This window comes from Ammodytes marinus (genome assembly GCF_949987685.1).
Source record: "Ammodytes marinus genome assembly, chromosome: 3".
In the NCBI taxonomy this organism is placed as follows: domain Eukaryota; kingdom Metazoa; phylum Chordata; class Actinopteri; order Uranoscopiformes; family Ammodytidae; genus Ammodytes; species Ammodytes marinus.
The window spans coordinates 27,169,616-27,190,369 of record NC_137232.1 but is presented as its reverse complement, the minus strand read 5'-3'; the positions used below and the strand labels follow the sequence as shown (position 1 = coordinate 27,190,369).

Genomic DNA, 20,754 nt, shown 5'->3' with positions numbered 1-20,754 from the left:
ACGTGAAAGCACGTTTCACTCTGCAGTTACTGTGCTCATTGCTCAACGAGCAGCGGGTGCTGCCGCGAGCCCCTCCCCGACCAAAAGCACTGACAGGCGGTCAGTCTCGGAGCAGCCCCTCGGAGCAGTCCGAGCCGGCCGTCAGAGCAGAGAGGTGACACACCTCCGCGTCCAGGCTGCAAATGAATCGCGCAGTTGTTGGGTGTGAAATCGGAGATAGTGTGCCACTAAGCTATTTATGCTGAAGCTGGATTTAGGAGTTATTGAGAGAATATGGCAAGCAAAAGTAGGGAGTTAGTGTGCACTCTTTCTACGGCCCCGGTGCGTCCATGCGCAGCAGTGGTGCAGCCATGTGACGCAGCATTATATAAATGTATTTTTCATTTCATTTCATTTAACTTTTATTTATCCTCGAGACCAATTGAGGGGTGACCCTCATTTACAATGACGTCGAGTTCAAACAAATTCAAGGAAAAACAACAATACATACAATATTCAATGCAAATACATCAAGTACACAACAGAGAGAAAAAAACTATTGAATATGAATATATATATATATATATATATATATATATATATATATATATATATATATATATATATATATATATATATATATATATATATATATATATATATATATATTAGTGGTGGGCCGATAACGGCGTTAACGTGCTGCGTTAACGCCAGACTCTTATCGGCGATAAAAAAAAATATCGCCGTTAATCTCTTGTTCCTCTTATTTTAGCGCGGATGTATACCTGGCCGAATTGCACTGTAGTGCACGAGTCAGAACGAGTCCGACTTCGCACCTGTGTAGCCTACCACATCAAACGTAACGTGCTGACATGGATGCAGCTAGGAAGCCGCCGGGTTTGCTTCAGGGAAAATGTATTTTTAAGAAGCTTCCCAATGGAAACCTCGACAAGACCAAGGTTGTTTGCACCTTGTGCAATGCGGAATTGGTTTACTGTAGGAGTTCTAACAGTCTGTGCTCTCGGAAGCGGCCGGGGCATGCGTGTGTGCAATGGGAGAGGTTTGTGTGGAGAGAAAAAAAAGAGGCAAGGGAAATCGCCAAAGCCAATGCATAGCCTCGACTCATTAAAGGTTGAAAATCGCTGAATTACACAACATGTAGGCTAGCCTATGGCTTAAGGCTATGGAAATCATTATGGAAACAATATTTTTTTTTATCAGTGATAGCTCAGCTGATCTCGTTGCTATAGAGACCACGTCCGTCCGCTTTGTTTGACAACTGACAGAGCTGCCAAGTCTCACCCTTTTGGCCGTGAGACACACTCATATCAACCAGCTCACACTCTCACACGCTAGCCTACAACTCGAATTTCTCACGCGGAGAAGTTAATCCCCAAAATAACGATTGTTTTGCGGGACTTTTATTTTGACAGTCTTATATTGAAAAGCTAACGGACATGAGTTCCGTGACATCCTCTTTCTGCACGCAAGTTAACTTGATGCATTAGGTGTGCACCTGCACAGGAGATGAGCCCCTGGTCTGATGCGCCACCTGGCTTGAGAAACACGTTCTCAAAGACTTACTTTGAGTCATTATTTAGGAGCACACACATATTATGAATGAATTCAAATGAGCCATTTTAATCTAGATTAATCTAGATTAATTCCAAAATTAATCTAGATTAATCTAGATTAAAAAAATTAATCTATGCCCACCTCTAATATATATATATATATATATATATATATATATATATATATATATATATATATATATATATATATATATATATATATATTCATATTATCATATTATAATGGTAATAATAATAATCATAATAATAGAAGACAAAAGTAAATTAAAATGGGTAAAAAATCTAAAATCATAAAAAGTGCCTGTTTTGTGGTGTAGTTCTAGTTCTAGTGTACAACTGTTGGCTTACAACATAGTGGACATCATAACAAATGGATGGAGGGGGTGAACTTGATGAAATAAATTCAACTCTATTTCAAAATATCAGGTATTTCATGGAAATGACATAATCCAACATGGCCGCCGCCATATGACGTCATAATATGCTAATTAGATGGAAAAAATTACTCCCTAGATAAACTTTAGGTCATTCTCAATATTTGTCTCATTTACACTTTGTCTCTATCTCAAACCACTTTCAATCCAGAGCCTTCTGAAATGTAGGTGTCAAAATCTAGTATTTTTAAAAATAATACCCGGCGCCTAAAGGGTTAAGTCTTAAGTTTTTTTAGTCGTTCTGCTTCGAATTCAATTATGTGTTAACATGTGTGTTTCTGTTTTACAGGAGTAAGACGTACGTGTTTGAGGAGTTTTTGTTTATTTGGCAGGACAGGCTTAGGAAGCTGGAGCAGCCTACTGCCATGTCTGTTAAACTGCAAGGAGAAGTGGACAAATACAAGGTAGACAGTAGCACAGTCTTCTTTTCAGTTTGAGTATATTTGTTGTAGACAAACAAGGCTACAAGTCAAGATCCTCAAGCAGGGCTAAGAGGCTATACTGTTAATGATTTGGACACTACACTCACTCACTTCAGCCTTCTTAAATCCTGCAAGGGTTTTTATAATGTAAATCAGTCATGGAATTAACAGATTCAATTTATATGCATTCATTTGCTTACATTTTTTTGAAAAAAGGACACACGATAACCAAAGTCAAAGTCTTCACTGTTTAAGACACATTTTATGCTAAAGGGAAAAATGCTAGTTTTTAAAGTTTAATAATTTTTTTGTCCGCATCATTAGAACATGGTCCCAGTGCTGAAGTATGTGCGCGGGGAGAACTTGTCCCAGGACCATTGGCTGGACATGTTCCGTTTGCTCGGCCTTCCAAGAGGGACGACTTTAGAGAGGCTGACCTTTAGTGACCTCCTCGGTGTGGCTAATACCATAGTTGAAAAGGCATTGGAGCTCAAGGTGAGTACACACTCACCCATGCAAATCGTATACATACTGGGTTGAAGCACAAACTTCTATAGACGCAAACATCTCTTTAAATTAAAATCCACAATAATTGACTAGGGACACTAGGGGGCAGCAGCAAATAAGGAATTGATATTGGCATTTTTTTGTGTTATGAACAAAATACTTATCACAAATTCAGATATTTGTATCACTCTTACAAATTTAACTCATGCAGCCATATCCCGAACAGCACCAGAAAACAGTGATATCTTGGGCTTAGATATCCCTAACCATCATTTTGGGAGAGTTTGCAGTTTTCCTGTGTGTTTTGACATTCAGTGGTCAACCAACCTTTTTGGTTTTAATTTCAAACTTGGATATTGCATTTAAAAATCTACCTATCATGCAAAATTATTCTTAGTTTTTTTCCTTTGTGTATTGTTGAGGCCATTAAGGGATGTTCTAACTGATCTACACTGTGCTATTATTTATTATCAGACTGATTCAGTAATTATAATGAGAATCAACATCTAGATGAACATACCTTGGATACAGGTAATTGTATAGTGAAGTTCCATATCAGCAAGTTGTTACTCTTATCTTCCATTTTTTATCGCATCACATTTTAGTCCTGGCAAGCCACATAAAACATCTGCACTTTCACAGTTTTTAATGAAAATAATTGAAAATGTAACAGTGGTGAGTGAATACCACTGACATAGCCTATGTGTGTGTGTGTTTGCGTTCATTTAGGACCTGAACAGTCGGGCTCAGGCAGAAGTGACAATCAGAGAAGCTCTGAGGGAGCTGGACTTGTGGGGAGCTGCAGCTACTTTCAACCTCACTGAGTACACAGACAGCAGCAAGCGCACTCTGACCCTCATCAAGGACTGGAAGGATATACTCAACCAGGTAGGCACACAGAAAGAAACTGTTATGTTACCTGATAGGTAACCTAGTAGGTTCCTGATACCTACTGTATATATGTGCAAAACACACAGTTGGTGCCTAATACCACACTGTCTCAGGGTTAGTCTTTGGCAGTCATTAAAAGCTTAGTCAGTAAAATAAATTACAATTGATGGTAACTGGTTATGTTTTTATTAGCCTCACTTTAATACTTTTGCTCATCTGCCCAAATGAGAACGGTGTGCAACTGGTTTTAATAGTTCTACATTCCCACTAGCTGCTGACATGCCTGCAAATAAGACATTCCTCAGCATATTACTTGACTATGTATCCTCATAGGATGTTGAAACTGTAAACCTGTCTCAGCCTTGGTTAACTAAAGAGAGAATGCCATAAAGTTGAATGCAGGCAGATAAATACTAATTTAAATGTTCACTATGATGCACTTAAAGATTTATTAAGTGTTTAAATGTAGCAGTTAAAATGTGATGGCTCATAATTATTAGAATTTTATAGGGAAAACACCAATAACTCTATGGTGCTTTTCAGTTTTAGGCTCTGGGACAGATTTTCCAACCAAATATATATGTTTTTTTTTCGACAAGCCACGGACACGAAGATATTCCAATTTCTCCTCCTTGATGAGTCTTTGATGGAGACTATGACAAATGTTAAGCAGTTCTTCTGCTCTTGACATTGTCCCAGCCACATACATTGTGGAAATTGATCCAACAGTCCTGTTTAAGCTATCTTGTGTAGCACATTTGCTCATGTAGTATCTGCGAAACTATATTCATGTAGCAGAGCTGGTCACAATACAAAGATGACTTTAGTTTTCAAGTTAAAAATGAATTAGTTATTTTTAATTAGGGAATGAAGAAACCTATCATGCTGATTTTCATATTAGTCTTTATATTGGCTATACCTTTTGAGTTTTATAATTGATTTTGAGAGACTACTCAACAATAATAGTTAGCGTGATGATTACTGAATGATGCATTGTAATTTTCTTATATTATGCATCTCATGGGTTTTGTTTGACTGAGTGTAACCCCGGAATTCCACTGGCTGCGCGTGTGTTGTCCAACGGTTTTGCTCCGTGCGCCCACGTCCGTCAACACCCACCGGCTCCGTTTTCAAAGCAGGCACGGCCAGCTCCACTGAACAGCTGGAGTTGCGAGACCGAGAAGTTCCCGCGGTAATAAAAGTGACGGGCAATCGCTCTTTATAATATGATTCTATATATGTGGTATTTACACAACAACAAACGCACGGAAGGTTATTGTTCCCATCCGAACGAGTGAAAGAACAGTGGACATGCTCGTATCGTGTCTCTGTTTTGAGATTGTTACCTGCAGTGAACACCGAGTGTCTTATTTTGAAAATTAACCTGAGGTTTTATTGTTTTGTCGGCGCCTGTGTTCCTGTCTATCTCGATGTGTTTGGTGCTAAATTGATGCAGTGAGCTCTGGCATCCAGCAAAAATAGAAGCAGTGCGTATTTCACTGGACAGCTGGAGCAGCAGCGGAGCAGAGACACGGTGCAGCGGAGCTAGTGGACCCTCACACACTGACTAAAGTAAAAACCTGACAGCTCCGATGCCTTGCTGGAGCGGAGAAGGACTGGACAGGCAGCCGGTGGAATTCGGCCTTAATGCTGTTTAATAAGATAGTATAAAAAAGGAGAAGTCTGCATACAGAGCAGCACTTGCACTATTAAATGAAGACTAAGTGATTATTAAACATTGGCTTTAACACCACTGTGTGCACATCCAGGTGGGGGATAACCGCTGTCTGCTGCAGTCCCTGAAAGACTCTCCCTACTACCGCAGCTTCCAAGACAAGGTCAGGTTCAAAGGCTTGAATCAATGAATTCACTTCTCTAGTCTTAAGTGCTTCATTCTTATCTCATGGAAAAGTTAGTCCCGCCAGACTTACAACATGTGTTAACTCAATAAAATTAACTGCTGTTATCTTGTATTGGCGCATGTGGTTGACCCATATGTCAAGGCTTATACATCCTCAATCAAGCGGCGCTAACCAATGTCACGTGTATTTCCAGGTCAGTCTGTGGGAGGTTCGATTATCAGATTTAGACGAATACCTACTGAGTCTGAATGCCATCCAGAGACGCTGGGTTTATCTGGAACCTATTTTTGGACGAGGGGCGTTGCCCCGGGAGGAAGCCCGCTTTAAACGGGTTGATGAAGACTTCAGGTACTGTGTGCAGGCCGAATATAGATATTTTTTAATGTCTAATTAAAGATTTAAGTATTAAATAATATCTATTGTCAAATAAAATTCTATACCTATATCCTATTATTTTAGTTTTGTTTTGTATTTGTTTTTTCCTTCAGCACAGCAAATGTTTGATAAACTATTAATGTTCTGTGTCGAAATGTTTTTTTCACATTCCCAACACTTTCTCCAAATTGACAACAGGTCTATAATGTCAGACATTCAGAGAGACAACAGAGTTGTTTCCTTGAGCTCCAGGGCTGGAATCAGGAACTCACTGGTCACCATACTGGATCAACTGCAGCGCTGCCAAAAGTCTCTCAATGAGTTCCTAGAGGTACACACTATTTTCTTGTGCGAAGACTACCTTTGTATAACATGGGTTATAAGCATCACAACATAACTCATACCTTTTTTCCATTGTGTGTGGTCATTGTGCAGGAAAAGCGCTCTGCCTTCCCAAGATTCTATTTCATAGGAGATGATGATCTTTTAGAGATTCTTGGTCAGGCAACCAACCCAACGATCATCCAGTCACACCTCAAGAAACTCTTTGCAGGTCAGAAACTGGTTTTGTTCTATTTTGTATTCTTTTTTTCCTTACACATTGCTCTTTTCAATTTCTGCTTTATGTTGTCTTTTGCTCTTCTCTTATTCTTCCATCCATTGTTCCATAGCATATTACAGTTGGATAGTAAAGGGTATCTCTGTGTGTCTGTATATATTATCTTTGCAGGAATCCACAGTGTTGTGTTTGATGAGGAGTGCCAGCACATAGTCTCCATGTGTTCTTTGGAGGGAGAAATAGTGCCACTCAGAAACCTCATACGCATCTCCAGCCTTGTGGAGGTATACCAGACTGCTATGCGGAGATGTGTGTGAATGAATGTACCGCAAGTTCTGTCATGGATGCACAGCGTATTTTATTGGACACTTAAAGCATCTCTGTTAATGGCTGTGTGTAAGAATATTTCCCTTTCTTCCAGGTTTGGCTTGGTGAGCTGTCTATGGAAATGAAGGGGACTCTGAAGCAGCTACTCTATGAATGTGTGTCAGCGGCGAAGAAAGGAGAGGTGGACCCCACACGATACCCATCACAGGTATTGATCCATTTTCACATAATCCAGTTGTATGTTAAGATACGATGTCTGTTTTTTTCCATAGATTGTTTTATTTTATTTAACCTTTATTTATACTCGATATTTCATTGAGGGGTGACCCTCATTTACAATGATGTCGAGAAACAAATGTCAAGAAACAAAAAACAAAAATACAAACCCAATATACAATACAAATACACAACAAGCTGGTAAAGAGAAACATCCCAGACAGAGATGTAGAGTCACTAGGAACAGAATTAAGTTGGTAAGTACAACATAGTCTAATTAAAACAGTTACAGCCAGAGTTTGGCAGATTCAAGACATCATGTTTAAATTTGTTAAAGGATATCATGGTATTCATTTTAATTTGTTGCTATAAGCTGTTCCAGGAGTCAGGGGCACTGAAGCTAAAAGCTGTCTTTCCCAGCTCAGACCGGGCTTGTGGAACATAAAGCATAAGCCAGGGTTCGACATAACGTATAGCCCGATGGCCCGGGGCCAGTAAAATCATATGCAGGGCAAGTTGATTGGCCAGTCACTGTCCCGCCCGGGCCAGTGACTGGCCAATCACAGTTCAGTATCTTTTTGTAGACTACATCATGGTTCATTGAAATGCGCGTTGAGAGTCGGAATGAAAGCAGTGTTTATTTAAGACTCAATATAATAAACCTAATATAAAATATATTTTTTAATGAAAGGCCAGTGGACAACCGATGCGTGGGCGTTTTGACAGGCGGAGCAACAAGCGGGTGCACTCTCGCTCCGTTGGCAGAGCTGCCTACCGTCCGCCTGCGAGTCGACAAATCAATCGACTTACTTTGCCCCCTTTCTTTCTTCCCACAGCAGAGGTTGAGGTGCAGAAAATGATAACTGCGCTTTTCCTTTATCTGCCGCCGTAATGTTACAGTATTTGCATCCAAGCCCCAATGGTAATACAAATGAGAGGCGTTATTTAAACGCTGTGAATGCGTCTCCGGTGATTGTGTCTGTTGTAGACAGAAACGAACGGAGGGACTCCGCTCACTGTACAGTTCCTATAGTCGCGCAGTTTGGCACTGTGTTTTCAGGCTCGAGACATTCAATCAGATCGCGGAAGTCTTTCCCATTGAAATCGCTAACGGGGAGAATATCCCCGGTTATTATTTTAGCCACAAACCACAGTTCATCTGCGCGGCGGCTCACTCGCTGGCGAGATCAAACGGTGAAACGCTGCTGTGATCGGACGAAGGCATTGTGTGTTTCTAAGGTGATTTAACGTCATAGTCTTAGACGAGCGTTTAACTTATGCTGCATATTTTGCACTGCATTGTTTTTTATCAATAGTTTGAAAAAATGGTCCCACACCGGACTCTTATGTGAAGCTGACACTTCATGGAGAAGTGACACTCCTGCAGCGCGCTCACGACCAGACGTGAACTCACATACACGGTGAAATCTCCCATTAAAAAAACGGCATAACCCACTGATTTTCGGATTTCTATTCTATTTTTAAAGTCAACTTGAGCGCAAGTGGAAAACCGGTCATTCGGTCGACACATTCACATCCCTAATGCATATAGAGAAAGTAATAAAAACAGCCTACCACACCACAAAGAATGATCAGACCTTCATCTCTTATTTTTTTTTTATGTTTGAACATAACTTCTGCAGGTGAACTATTCATTAAACTGCCCAAATTCAAGAATAAAAACAACCATCAAACTACTGGACTTTAAAATACTGGCCGACTCTTTCAACATACTTTCAGTTGTAGGCTTCTAATTCAATATGTTTGCCTGGTTTTATATTATGTGTATGAGCAATATCAACATTTCATATAATTAGGCTAACTAAAAGAAAAATAACCAAACCTAAAGAGAATATCTATACTGTTACAGTATAGATATTCCCTTTAGATCTGGTTATCTTTCTTTATTTTTCTAATACAGGTATTATAATTATTGACACTAAATTATGAAGAAAAAAAAAGTGTGTGCAGGGCCAGTGAAAATATATAAGGGGCCAGTAAAACTCGGATCCACTGGCCCGGCGGGCCAGTAGGAAAAAAAAGTTATGTTGAACCCTGTAAGCATGTCAGTGGAGCGGGGCTGATAAAGCCCATCTGAAATTTGCAGCATTTCTGTTAGATAACGAGGAAGCTTCCCGGTCAAGGCTTTGTAAATAAAATTGTGCCAATGTGCGTCACGTCTTGCTTTAAGAGAGGACCACCCAACCTTTTCATATAAAAGACAATGGTGTGTGTCATAAGCATCTCCTGTGATGAATCTTAAAGCAGAGTGAAAAACAGAGTGTAGGAGTTTAAGACATGAATGTGATGCATGCCGATAAACCACATCACCGTAATCAAGGACAGACATGAAAACTGCCTCAATAATCCTTTTCCTACTAAATAAAGGGAAGGTGGTTTTGTTCCTATAAAAATAGCCAATTTTTTGTCGTACTCGACAAACAAGATTATTTATATGAAAATTAAAAGTGAGTTTATCATCTAACCAGATGCAGAGATATTTGTACTCTGTGACTCTTTCAATTAAAAATCCATTCTTTGTAAAAATATTAAAATCATTCAAATTTGTAGTTCTTGCTCTGAAGAAACACATATATTTGGTTTTGTCTGTATTAAGAACAAGCCTGAGGTCCACTAGACAGTCCTGCAGGGTGTTAAAAGAGCTTTGAAGGTTCTGAATAGATTGGTGCACCGAATCAGAAATGCAATACAGTACTGTGTCGTCAGCATACAAATGGGCGTGACAGTTTTTTAGCGATGAAACAATGTTATTTATATAAATTGTGAAAAGAACTGGTCCTAAAAGATGTCAATCACCTATGAACTAGAAATATGAAAATGTTCTTATGACTCGTATAGACTTATACTGTCTAATAACCATCTGATTTTTGGTGCAGGTTCTATGTCTGGCAGAGCAAATCCAGTTTACTGAAGATGTGGAGAGAGCTTTAAAAGAGCAAAGTTTGCAGCAGCTGGAGCTTGAGCTCAGTGCCAAATTAGAACACTACACTACGGTGGACACCAGCTCTGATGATCACGCAAACACAGGTAGTTCTGTCCGTGTTTGTATGCATGCATTGGTAAATACATGTGAGTCCTTTTAGACTGGTTTAACTTCCCTCATAGCTGCACCAAATACCAATGTTACCGACTTTAAAATCTACTGCCTTTAAAGCTGGGGTATGTGATTTCTGATTGGTCAAAGTTAACATGAGCTGACACTTTGACCAATAAGTGCGAGGCTCCGATTCGCTGTTCTTATTGGCTGTTGGGACTGTCCATTGACTTTGGCACGACTTTGTTGGTGTAGAGCGTGTCAGGGAGGGACCATAGGGGAGGGACCAAAGAGAACAAGTGGAGCGGTTGAGGTATTTGGATTAAAATCTCTATCCCAACTGCCATTTTCTCCCCAAATCCTCCACCCCAGCTTTAATTAACATTGAACAAATGTCCTACTAGACGGAGAAGCTTAGCCGCAGTCTCTTTGTTCCAGCATGAACAAAATAATGAGTGAAACAAAGTGAAATGGCAAATTTGAACAAACAACAGCAATTTACCGGCATGGTTCACCTGGATGTAAAGTGTTTGTTTTCTCAGAGCTCCACTCCCATTTACACTGTATTTTAAATCAGACCCTTAAAGTATTTTTTTGTCTATTTTTTTTACACCAAAAGCCAATGTACTGACTTTAAAAATGTTAGCTGTAGCTGTTAGCTAACTAGTAATATACAAACTGACTGTGTTAATGGAATCTCCGAACACACATTCAATTGGACATTGTTTGCGAACAACTGCAACTTTATAAGCTGATGATATGTTAGGCCTGTATTTTGTACCATTTTAAACATGCGCTGATGGCCAGGAAGTATTTCATGTGTGTTAAATAAAAGTAAACACACATAATGATAGAGGTAGTATGAAGAAAGGTGTGTGTGTGTGTGTGTGTGTGTGTGCGTGTGTGTGTGCGTGTGTGTGTGTGTATGTGTGTGTGTACACATTGTCAGCTAATGACCATCAGAACCCCAAATGGGTTCTGATGGACATTAGCTCTTTGTTCTCTTGCTTTTCTTGGGGTGCTGATCCCATTCCTGATAATATTAACCTCTCAAAATTGCTGTACCATCCTTCTAAACAGTTGCCACTTGACACTTGCTTTTTTGTTCCGCTATCGGACTCCCTCTGGTGTTGTTAATGATTGAGCTCTGATCAAAATCTGCGGTTGTTACTTTGGGGTGAGAGAGATTAATGCCGAATGACTGCTCTTGTGTGAATCTCTTGATAGCCAGTCAGCTGCAGATGTGTTAGCTGCCAGGCTAATCTGATGTATTTGGGCTGAATATATGGCTGCATAAAGCATGACAGCTGTGTTTTTTTCCCCCTCACAGATCTTCAATTTGTAAAAACAGACTTTTACATTTAAATCAAGGCTTCCTATTCATGCATGAGATAAAAAGCTTCTTCATAAGTCTGGTGGTGGTGTCATTTCACGGGACATTGCTGCCAAATTCAAAATTTCTCTGTCATATGAAAATGTATCAATGGAAAATACTTCTTATTTAACATGCTCAAAGTGTTACTGGGGCCACATTTTCTCCATTAGTTACTTTTTTTCTTCTGCCTTTTTAACATAGTTGTAGAAAATCTGCTATCAAGCACGACATTGTGGCAGAGGCCATTATATTTACAGATGATGAAGTTAATTTATGTGACTGTCGTACATTCAAAGCTCTCACACTTAAAATAGCACTAATTTCTAATATATTTCTTTGCTCCCTTTAAACAGCAGGTAGAGTCTGAAGAGTCTCTAGAGTGGCAGTGCTGATTAAAGCAGCCAGAGTAATGGATAATCTAATTACCCATTCTACATAAATCTGAGCGTGTACATTTGGTGAGGTTTCCACAGAAAGGCCCTCATTTATCAATCTTGCGTAGACCAGAAAAATGGGTGTACGTACATTTCCACGCAAATCTCGGCATTTATCAATATGGACGTGAGCGTAGGGTACGCTCAAATCCCACGCCAGCTCTCAGCTCGTGTACGCAAATTTGAAAACAGCTTGGACTCGCAGTGCAGGCTGTGCCGGGTAGCCGATGACTTTGTTGGACAATTATTAGAAGATAATACAAATGCAGTGCAAATAAGACCGAAATAAAGATATTAATCACTTAAAAATGAGCAGCTTATGGTGTGCAGCTGAGTAGGAGCTGATTCAATAGTGCGCACACCGGCCACTTAGGAGGGCTGCATGGGACTGCAGGGTTCAACATAACTTTTTTTTCCTACTGGCCCGCCGGGCCAGTGGATCCGAGTTTTACTGGCCCCTTGTATATTTTCACTGGCCCTGCACACACTTTTTTTTTCTTCATAATTTAGTCAATAATTATAATAGCTACCTGTATTAGAAAAATAAAGAAAAATAACCAGATCTAAAGGGAATATCTATACTGTAACAGTATAGATATTCCCTTTAGATTTGGTTATTTTTCTTTTAGTTAATTATATGAAATGTTGAGATTGCTCATACACATAATATAAAACCAGGCAAACATATTGAATTAGAAGCCTACAACTGAAAGTATGTTGAAAGAGTCGGCCAGTATTTTAAAGTCCAGTAGTTTGATGGTTGTTTTTATTCTTGAATTTGGGCAGTTTAATGAATAGTTCACCTGCAGAAGTCATGTTCAAACATAAAAAATAAATAAGAGATGAAGGTCTGATCATTCTTTGTGGTGTGGTAGGCTGTTTTTATTACTTTCTCTATATGCATTAGGGATGTGAATGTGTCGACCGAATGACCGGTTTTCCACTTGCGCTCAAGTTGACTTTAAAAATAGAATAGAAATCCGAAAATCAGTGGGTTATGCCGTTTTTTTAATGGGAGATTTCACCGTGTATGTGAGTTCACGTCTGGTCGTGAGCGCGCTGCAGGAGTGTCACTTCTCCATGAAGTGTCAGCTTCACATAAGAGTCCGGTGTGGGACCATTTTTTCAAACTATTGATAAAAAACAATGCAGTGCAAAATATGCAGCATAAGTTAAACGCTTGTCTAAGACTATGACGTTAAATCACATTAGAAACACACAATGCCTTCGTCCGAGCATAGCAGCGTTTCACCGTGTGATCTCGCCAGCGAGTGAGCCGCCGCGCAGATGAACTGTGGTTTGTGGCTAAAATAATAACCGGGGATATTCTCCCCGTTAGCGATTTCAATGGGAAATACTTCCGCGATCTGATTGAATGTCTCTAGCCTGAAAACACAGCGCCAAACTGCGCGACTATAGGAACTGTACAGTGAGCGGAGTCCCTCCGTTCGTTTCTGTCTACAACAGACACAATCACCGGAGACGCATTCACAGCGTTTAAATAACGCCTCTCATTTGTATTACCATTGGGGCTTGGATGCAAATACTGTAACATTACGGCGGCAGATAAAGGAAAAGCGCAGTTATCATTTTCTGCACCTCAACCTCTGCTGTGGGAAGAAAGAAAGGGGGCAGAGTAAGTCGATTGATTTGTCGACTCGCAGGCGGACGGTAGGCAGCTCTGCCAACGGAGCGAGTGCACCCGCTTGTTGCTCCGCCTGTCAAAACGCCCACGCATCGGTTGTCCACTGGCCTTTCATTAAAAAATATATTTTATATTAGGTTTATTATATTGAGTCTTAAATAAACACTGCTTTCATTCCGACTCTCAACGCGCATTTCAATGAACCATGATGTTGTCTACAAAAAGATACTGAACTGTGATTGGCCAGTCACTGGCCCGGGCGGGACAGTGACTGGCCAATCAACTTGCCCTGCATATGATTTTACTGGCCCCGGGCCATCGGGCTATACGTTATGTCGAACCCTGGACTGCGTAAGGGCAGTTGTCTCCGTCTTGGAGCAGCTGGGGGGACACTGAGGCACAGGGGCTGCATTCATTCAAAATGTTAGCCTAAGTATTAAATATGTAGTAGACATACACTGCTCTTTATGATACAAAAAAATACACGGCACAACATTCAGCTTAACATTTTATTTATTTGACGCACTTTGTAGATGTTAGTTCCTCTTTTAATGTGTCATTGATGCTAAAGCGAGCAATTTATTTCCACCGTTAACCGGCACGTTGTTCCTATCTGCTGGTGGAGCAGGACGGTGGGCGCTCTCACAGCTGATCGCTGCCGGGTCGGCTTGTGCAGCTGACGGCCGGGCTGACCACTCGTGCAAAGCGCATGCTGTCATACAGTAGGCCTATAACGCAAAATGTGTTATTTTTCGTTTTTAAAACCCTTTTGAATAGTGCTATCTAAAAGGGCCAATACATTCTAATCATTCAAATCTCTGCAGACGTGTATTTATTTTATGGGGACCATTATTGGACAGTTGGTGCGTCTTTTTCTCCTCCACCACTTATATTATGCCCGCAGCCCCGCACCCCCAGTTGGTTGCATTTCAGAACAGCAACACGCTTTTTTTAGTGGCGATTTTGAGTCAACACCAACGCTGTTGACCGCAGCAGTTATTTCCTTCCTAACTGCTGCCTTCTGTCGTTCTTTGATGCTGCTTGTAGGCTAATGCTCCGAAATGAAACTATTTTTTTTTCTATTTTCGCTGTTATTCTGTCAATTTCTACTTCAGGGAAATGGCGTATTGCGCATATCCATGTCGTAAAACCTCTGGGCGAGGCCTCTAAACTGAGAAAATATAGGGGCGTGATACGCTCGTTTTCATCCGCCGCATTTATCAATAATGGCCTGGCATACGCTGAGATTGGCGAGATACGCCTGTTTGATAAATCCCACGCGATACCTGGCGTAGGGAGGTATTTGCGCCAGAATCTGCACCAGTTTCCACGCAAAATTGATAAATGAGGGCCAAAGACTTTATGATTCAAAGATCTGAGTCTAAAATGTCTGTATGTAAAGCTCCTCCCTTTTTATAGCCATCCTAGATTTTCTAATGTTGTTTGAGGAGTTTGGCAGTAAATATACTTTCTGTTGAGTATATCTGGGCCGTTAAACTTATAATTTTGATATAGGAATATTTGTATGCATAAATAGCGATATTTAGTAAGGATCCATTAATAAAAAGTTTGGAAATAAGTGAGACCAATATATGCATTTACACAACTGAGTTCGATTTCAGTAAACTTAATACACTATTCTTACTTTATTTTTATGATTCCTTTCTATCTCTTTTTATTTTATTTATTTTTTGCTCAGCTATGGCACTGCTCTCTTTTCTAACTACATAGGATAGTAGATAATTGGGGCTGTTTGACAAGTAAGGAACAATGAAGCTGTTTCCAAATTGCCCTAACTGCATATTTCAGTATTTTGTTCAATCATCTATGACAGTTAGCCATTGCGGGCTGGTGATATTGATTTTCCAGAATGTCAGTGCGCTTTGGCTGTATTCATTGTCTGAAATTTAACCTGAGATGTGTTTGTTGACACAGTGAGTGGTCCCATTTATTTTTCTTACCGGTCGATACAATTCTGCATTTTTTCTTTGCAGCTTCATTACACCTGCTGCTGTGGTAACATACGGGGCTATTGCCATTCTATCTGCTTACAATAATAGCAGAAGAAGTGTATGTTGGGATTATTTAATGACCTGGGATTAACATTAAGCATAATATACTAAATATAATAGTGATAAATTTAAGTTTTTGTAGTAATACATAGAACATATTTAATGTAATTTATCATGAAAGGGACACAGAAAAAGTCACATTTCTGAGATCTTGAATTGAAAGTTAAGTTTTTGCTCGGAACCAACAGTAATATACTCTTGTACTGTATACAGTATATATCTTTTTTCATTTAAAAAGGCCATATTAGTTTGGTCTTGTTGATTAATGTCTTGATATTTACAAAAACAAATCCTCGTTTATGAAAGCACATATAGATAATCATGCACAACTTTTTCTAATTCTGATATGTCTTCCTGCACAGAGTCCAGTATCTTGCAGTTGAAGCTGAAGGCCTTGATCCTGGATATTATTCACAACATCAGCGTGGTGAAGCAACTGAACCAGGCCGGAGTCACCAGTGCTGATGCCTGGGCCTGGAAGAAACAGCTTCGCTTCTACATGGGAAGTGACAAATGCTGCCTCATACATATGGTGGATGCACAGTTCAGCTATACGTATGAATACCAGGTGTGTAAGCACGTGGACATCAGTTGCAAACATTTATCTTTTTTAATTGATCACAATTGAACACTCCAAAACACACACTGATGTTTCTTGAGTAATAACGGATATTTATAACTCAGTTGTGTTATTAGAAAATGTGTATTTATACTCTATGAATGACAATAATTATTACCTAAAAGCCCAGATTGGATAAAATATTTGTAGATTGACTTACTTATTAATCGACTCACATCCGTGATCACATTTCAGCCATCTGTTATTTGTTCCATATAATCAAATACTGTGCATTCAGTTTACATTCTCTGTAATTCCTCAACAAATAACATATTAGAAGTGCTCATGCATGCACATCTCTCTATTTTTCCAAACTCTATAAGTAAAAGCTTGATGAAAAGATAATTAAAGCTTAGTACTTACATACCCTTGTTATATCACACAATGTAGTCTCAGGTACCATATTCATACATGCTTTGTTAAACCCAATAAACAGTTACAGATAGTTGAAAATATGTGCATCATATGTGAGCCTCTTACTGATGCCATCAAAATCACCAAAAAATACTTAAGATGAACTGAGAAGTTTTATGTTACAGGCTATTTAATGCTGTGCCAACTTGCCATATTCTTACCCATTCAGGGTCTATCAAAGCATTTATAATATTTATTATTTTATTTTATATTCCAGGTATATACCGGAACTTTTTACTTTTTTTTTTTTTTTTAACCTTTGGGTCACTGTTTATGCAGAGCTGTGGAGCACTCATTATACCTTGTTCTATGTCCCCTCTGAAGTTTCTTTACAACACACTAGCTAAACTCGCCCTCATTTTCATGTTCTTTGCCTGTACTTTACACCTTTTTCATTGCTTCTTTTCTTTATCCATTATCTGTCTGCCATTATCCTCCCCTTCTCTTGTGCCCCTCCACCCTTCCCCTACTCCCCATATCCTTAACTTCTGTCCAGCTATCTCTCACTTTGTTTCCATCGCTTTCCATTGCCCTTTATCATTCACCTTGTTCTCTATGGTACCTCTGCTGTCTCCTAGGGGAATGCTGCGAAGCTGGTGCACACCCCGCTGACCGATAAGTGCTACCTGACTCTGACCCAGGCCATGCAGATGGGGCTTGGAGGAAACCCCTATGGGCCCGCTGGAACAGGCAAGACTGAGTCGGTCAAAGCCCTAGGGGGACTGTTTGGACGGCAAGTGCTGGTGTTCAACTGTGATGAGGTATGAACATTCTCCTAAGAGAGTATGTGACAGGTTAAACATGTCAGCTGATACTTTATATTAGTAATCATTACTCTGACACCACCCCACATGCAATATCAGTACATATGCTTGATCTGCTTGTGTGCATATCGGATTTCTGATCATAACACTTGTGACCAGACGCACAAGCGCAGACAAAATAAGAAGACTGGCAATTGAGAACAACTGCACTTGAGAAGATGTTTCTCTTCTAGTTTGCAATTGTCTGTTTTTCAGGGCATCGATGTGAAGTCAATGGGACGAATCTTTGTGGGCTTGGTGAAGTGTGGAGCGTGGGGCTGCTTTGACGAGTTTAACCGCTTAGAGGAGGCAGTGTTGTCTGCAGTTTCCATGCAGATTCAGGCCATTCAGAACTGCCTGAAACATCACAAAATCACATGTGACCTGCTGGGGAAGGAGGTCAGACTATAAGAATATATGCAGAAATACTCTTACAAATGAATGTTTCTGCTTACTGATGCTAAAAAAAACAATTGCTTGCTTTTTCTCAAACCCACTTTCTGTCTTCTAAGTATTTATTTCTGTTGAATTAATTGGCTTGTTTATACACACACCGAACAGAGCACACAGAGTATTTTATGACAAATCAGTTATTTATTCATTCGTTGTGGCAGAATGTGGGTCATAAATCAACAAACAATCAATCAGACTACATTATATGCATGCTTGTATAAAATACATATTATTAATGCCAATAACATTTCCTTCTTTTCTTCATCTTCCAGGTGGAGTTGGACCCAAACTCTGGCATATTTATCACAATGAACCCGGCAGGAAAAGGTTACGGAGGCAGACAGAAGCTCCCAGACAACCTAAAGCAGCTTTTCAGGCCCGTGGCCATGAGCCGGCCAGACAATGAGCTCATTGCCGAGGTCATCCTCTACTCTGAGGGTTTCAAACAGGGAGAAATACTGGGACGCAAACTGGTCGCAATCTTCAACCTAGCAAGGTAGAAATTTGATTAGGGTTGAGGTTAGAAGGAGAAGGAATATGTATTAAGTTTACTGTAAAGCTATAACCAGATTGCTAATTATAAAGTATGTATTTGACATGTGTTATTAATCTGTGGCTCATTAAGTTGTGTTATTTGTTTCCCAAACTGAATTTGAAATGATTTTGAATGATATACTACAGCCTATTGCAATCTTTTGATTTGTTTGGATTCTCCTCTACCGTTCAACCATTAGCACTGCAACCAGAACTACAGTCAATGTGGAGTGTGTGAGTATTTGAAACTGTGCTTTGATTTGTTTTTCCAGGGAGCTATTGACTCCCCAGCAGCACTATGACTGGGGTTTGCGTGCTCTAAAGACAGTGCTGAAAGCTTGTGGAAGCCTCCTGCAGCAACAGAGGAGGAGTCAGGATAAGGACAAAAGTAAGATGCCCTTTAGCTATGTTTTAATGTTAAGGCACAATATTTCTGTGAAGCATTTTTACGTTTCCAATAGCGGAAACTGATATGAAAGTTAGCAGACACTGAATGTCTCTTTGACCATGATGACCTTGAGTACCATTCATTGGTGTCGGGCTTAGGGTTTTGGAACGACTGTAAAGATGCAGCTCCCCCTTCAGGCAATTCAAAATATATCAGTAAATCAATAAAAGACCATACATTCAAGTCACTTGTGAGGATATTCACTTTAATTCATTCATCAATATCACGATAATGGAAATTTGCCACGATGAGCACATTTTGAGTGTTAGTCATCGCAAATTCATTGCGGTAAAATCTCCTATTTTCCCATATCTAATAAGGTGCAATTAGAAACTCAGACGGTTTAGAAATGCTAATCATCTGCCCAACAGTCACGCTACGATTGTTTGATCTTCTGTGTGTGTATATTTGAATACAAGTGCTGTTTGAGAAACACAATGCGTGAGTGTACATCACAGTGCTCTAATGTACAGGACTTTCTCTATAAACCTGCTGTTGTACTTGCCCTCTAATTCTTCTATGTAATACAGACACGTCATCAATTGACATTTAGCCCAAACGCTCGCCTTGAAAACTTTTCTTCCCTTGGGCTTTTCACTTGTACTTGCACTTTCACTGTACTTTTGTCCTTCTCCATTCCCTGGTTCCCAAACTGTTTTGTTGTTTACCTCCTCAGTACCTCTTTCCCCACGTCCTCCCCCCTCCCTCTGACCTCTTAGCTCTCTCTCTCTCCGATAACTGGCTGTCGATGCTGCTTTCGTCCCACTCGTTCTCACTGGCTGCCCTCTGTTTCTCACCCCCATCTCCCCTTCATGGGTCTGCTTGTCAATACGGCCCCCTCCATTTCTTTCTTCATTTTCCTCTCTGCCTTTTCTTGAACCCATCCCTCCCTCTCTTTTAAGTCCTTCTGTTCCATCAACCGCCCTCTATCTGTCTGCACGCACGCACACACGCACACAAACTACATGCACGTCCTGTCTTGGCAATGAGTCCCCAAGGTTTTCTTGTGTTTGTCAATGTGTGTAGCCTGGCCAAGTGTTCTTCCCTGCGGTGAAAAAAACAAAACGAAAAAACCATTTGTGCCTGCAGGGAAGGCCAGAATCTTTGGAGAAGAGAACTTAAGTATTGATGAGCTCTTAAATCATGACATGCTTTGGTAATCATCACTTTTATAACAAAGGGCATGTGCAAGAGCAAAGCAATAATGAATAGAATGGACAAGTTCATTTTCACAACCTTGTGTTTTATAAGAAATTATATCAATTTAATCACATCAATGTAATATTTTTTTTAATCATTATTTAAGTATTTTTATAACATCCCCATTTTATTTCTGATGGGAATGGAAATTAATGATTTTATTTTTATTTTTTACCTATTTGCAGTTCAGGAGAATTGTCTGGTGGTGCAGGCTTTGAGACTGAACACTATGTCCAAGCTCACGTTTGCAGATAACTCCCGTTTTGACGCCCTGGTCAGCGATGTCTTCTCTGGGGTTAATTTCACTGATGTGGAGGACAAAATACTAACGCATGCACTGGAACATGTCTACAAGGAGGCACGGCTAGAACTTATACCCAGCCAGGTGTGTGTGTACGAAGACATTTATCTTTTAATGAAATATACACATACACAGCCAGTGTTGGGATCACTCGATATTGCAAAAATGTTGAACAACTTTAACACAGAGACACCCATGGAATAGTTTGTCAGAAAAAAAAATCCTAGCTTAATT

The 20,754-nt window shown here is 39.9% G+C and overlaps 1 protein-coding gene across 1 annotated transcript in view; it reads left to right on the top strand.

Annotated features, from left to right (window-relative positions):
• dync2h1 (dynein cytoplasmic 2 heavy chain 1) overlaps window positions 1-20,754 on the top strand; it is a 130,862-nt gene that overhangs the window by 12,892 nt on the left and 97,216 nt on the right. Inside the window, exons 26-41 of the mRNA XM_080025000.1 lie at window positions 2,298-2,412; window positions 2,755-2,925; window positions 3,667-3,825; window positions 5,598-5,666; window positions 5,884-6,038; window positions 6,264-6,396; window positions 6,501-6,618; window positions 6,796-6,908; window positions 7,046-7,159; window positions 10,065-10,215; window positions 16,111-16,316; window positions 17,360-17,542; window positions 17,801-17,983; window positions 18,310-18,533; window positions 18,844-18,959; window positions 20,405-20,604. Of these exons, the coding sequence (XP_079881126.1) occupies window positions 2,298-2,412; window positions 2,755-2,925; window positions 3,667-3,825; window positions 5,598-5,666; window positions 5,884-6,038; window positions 6,264-6,396; window positions 6,501-6,618; window positions 6,796-6,908; window positions 7,046-7,159; window positions 10,065-10,215; window positions 16,111-16,316; window positions 17,360-17,542; window positions 17,801-17,983; window positions 18,310-18,533; window positions 18,844-18,959; window positions 20,405-20,604 (2,410 nt within the window). The remainder of the gene's footprint in view (window positions 1-2,297; window positions 2,413-2,754; window positions 2,926-3,666; window positions 3,826-5,597; window positions 5,667-5,883; window positions 6,039-6,263; window positions 6,397-6,500; window positions 6,619-6,795; window positions 6,909-7,045; window positions 7,160-10,064; window positions 10,216-16,110; window positions 16,317-17,359; window positions 17,543-17,800; window positions 17,984-18,309; window positions 18,534-18,843; window positions 18,960-20,404; window positions 20,605-20,754) is intronic.